This window comes from Hordeum vulgare, chromosome 7H (assembly GCF_904849725.1).
Source record: "Hordeum vulgare subsp. vulgare chromosome 7H, MorexV3_pseudomolecules_assembly, whole genome shotgun sequence".
NCBI lineage: Eukaryota > Viridiplantae > Streptophyta > Magnoliopsida > Poales > Poaceae > Hordeum > Hordeum vulgare.
In genome coordinates, this window is record NC_058524.1 from 577,076,031 (window position 1) to 577,078,742 (window position 2,712).

The 2,712-nt window shown below is 44.1% G+C and overlaps 1 protein-coding gene across 1 annotated transcript; it reads right to left on the reverse strand.

Moving 5' to 3' along the window:
* Positions 1-1,006: 1,006 nt before the first annotated feature.
* On the reverse strand, positions 1,007-2,465 carry LOC123411148 (SKP1-like protein 1). Its single transcript, XM_045104084.1, has 2 exons — positions 1,947-2,465; positions 1,007-1,323 (listed from the first exon to the last, which is right to left on the reverse strand). The coding sequence occupies exons 1-2, from the start codon at positions 2,298-2,300 to the stop codon at positions 1,150-1,152; spliced, it is 528 nt and encodes a 175-aa protein (XP_044960019.1). The 5' UTR covers positions 2,301-2,465; the 3' UTR covers positions 1,007-1,149.
* Between the last annotated feature and the right edge of the window lie 247 nt (positions 2,466-2,712).

A 2,712-nucleotide genomic window follows, 5' to 3' on the forward strand; every position in this document is an offset into this window, starting at 1 on the left:
GGAGGAGTGATCATCCGGTGCATGGCCGTGGTGGGTCGCCGACGATGCACCTGCGATGGGAGGGAGGACGAGAGGGAGAGCGAGAGGATCTGGATTGGGGACACGGGAAGGGATAAGGATGGGCGAGAGATAGGTACGGGGTATTTGTATTTCATCAACCGTATAACAGGAAAATATGATTTTGGCTAGGGATATGTGGGCTAGGGGGCACACATCCATGTGAAGCAGCGCCGACAGCGATTGGCGTTGCACATAACTGGTTAGGATTAGCCATATTCGCTCGGACACTAGGTGTGGAAGCCAACTCCTACTACTACATCACATAGGACTTTTCTACTTTAAGACTAATCCTAACAATCTCTTTCTAATCTTGACTTTTGTTTTATGTGTTGCTTCGATCTTGATGATTGTAGATCATCCTTTGTCGAGTCATTTTGTCGCACCATGATAAGTTAAGTTGATATGCTTCACTGATCGCAACAATCTCTTGTCAATTTAAACTTGAAGAATTTACACATCATCTCAAATATGTCATGGACTACTCAGCCTACTAGAACCTTGTGGGATATACCCTAAACCCTAAATCCTAAACCCTAACCCCTATTTGCCAAGACTTTGGATCATAGCTTGTAAATGACATTGCACAAAGATATCAGCCTATACTGTGATATTTCTTGGGGGTTCTACTGTCAGCAAGTGCACTATTATTTACTTCACCACCTACTTAAAGAATTGTTGGTAGCAAAGAACATCATTTGATAAAAAGGATGCTAACCAAGCCTCTTCTCTATAAGCAAGGCTAATCCAGAATAAGGGTTACAGTAGGCTGGTGACCCTGACGATAGCACTAAGACTGCCTCGGGAATCTCCTCAATCATTGAAGAGTGCCTCGCCCAGACTTCCTCATCCACCCTAGCAAGATACGTATCGGCTCCTTGTGGATCACACCACCCCGTGGACTATGCCGCCCACTCCAACCTCATGTAGAGACAATGACGAATATGTACACGCAAGCATAAACACTGAATATGTTTACTGACACCACTTCATAGACTCCAGTACATCAAATTAAAACATAAAGAGTGCAGCTAAAATGTTGACATGAAAAATAATAATTAAGCGTTCATTCAACGCGACCTGGATGCTCCTCTACTGAAATGCCCACTGGTTCTCCCTACGGATCTTCTCCTCCTCCTCAGGCAAGTAGTCGTTCTTGATGTTGAATAAATTACGGATCTCCTCTGGATTTTTCCCACTAATCATGTCGGCAACAGTCTGGCAAGTCAGGTCCAACAACTCCTTGATATTGAGGTATCTTGCAGCCTGAGAGGGGGCAAAAAGAACCATAGGGTGTTTCAGAAAAGCATTAATTTTATAATGGCTTTATAACATGAATAGTTACATAGATTGTCTTGTATTCAAATGTGTTACAAGCTAATAAAACACAAAACAACACATGAAGTAACCTATCATGCGAGAGAGAAGCATTACTATATGTAGCATAATCATAAAACCCATATATTGTTATGAGTAGTCTGATGTTTCCGCACGTTAATCATATACGATTTGCTGCCACAATGATAATGCATCTAGTAAGTTCACACTGATCATAATAAAGCTTCCTAGGTTATTCCTAGGTTACGCGTAATAATCATATACACATATCTGTGAAATATAGCAGACCACAAGATGATGCCCTAACATATTTAGCTAGATTTTGTATGGCCGGCCAATGTGTACGTCTCTAATAAAGCACAATCTTTTATAATCAAAATCTAATCTAGTCCAATCGAAACGAGTACCTTGATGGTTTTATGAGGAGTGTGTTTAATCTAATATAAATAGTAGCAAGACACCCAAGCCTAATCTAGATCGCGTGCCAAAGGGGAACATCGAGAAAAAGTGGATCTAGAGAAAGAAAATGGTCGAATCAAAGGATATCATACCTGGATGAGGTCGAAGAGGGTGACCTGGTCGACCTTCATGAATTCTGCATCCCAGATCTTGAGGTCCTTGGCTAGAGCAGGGGGATCCACGGCGTCAGATGCAACAACACCCGTGGCTCTAGTGGTGTCGACGGCTTGCTTGGTCGGGATGTGTTTGTTGCAGTACTCGATGACCTTGGAGAGGATCTTGGAGTTGATGCTGGGGATCGAGATGCGTTTGTCGGCACAGTCATCCTCGATCATGTGGCGGATGGTCTGCGACGCCATGGCGACCGCCTCCTCCACCTCAAACTCCTCGCCGTCGGACGACTTTAGCATGATCATCTTCTTCTCGCATGCCGCTGCACTTGCCATCACTGTTGGATCCTTGTTGGGGGTGGGTGCGTACGAATTGCAGATGAGGAAAACCCTAGAAACGCGGCGGCGGCAGAGGGGAGGAAAAGATGGGAAATTTGGTTGTTGCGTGTTGGGTTGTGCTAGGGTTTGGGGGGAATTTATTCAGTGAGGCCGGGCAACGCGTGATTGAACATCTATCTATTGTACATCATAAGGAAAGAAACAAGTACTTCCAAACCAAATCGAACCAAATTTGGAAATAATTTGTTTGATTAGATCCATAGGAGGAGGGGTTCGAGCACACATTCGACCGCCCGGTCTATATCTAGCGCATGCAAGACCAGCGGTGTCACTTTTATAAAAAGAACCCGCCACTCCACTCTTTGCTTTTGAAAAAAAATCCCTCTTTATCTCTCTCGTGCAACCCCAT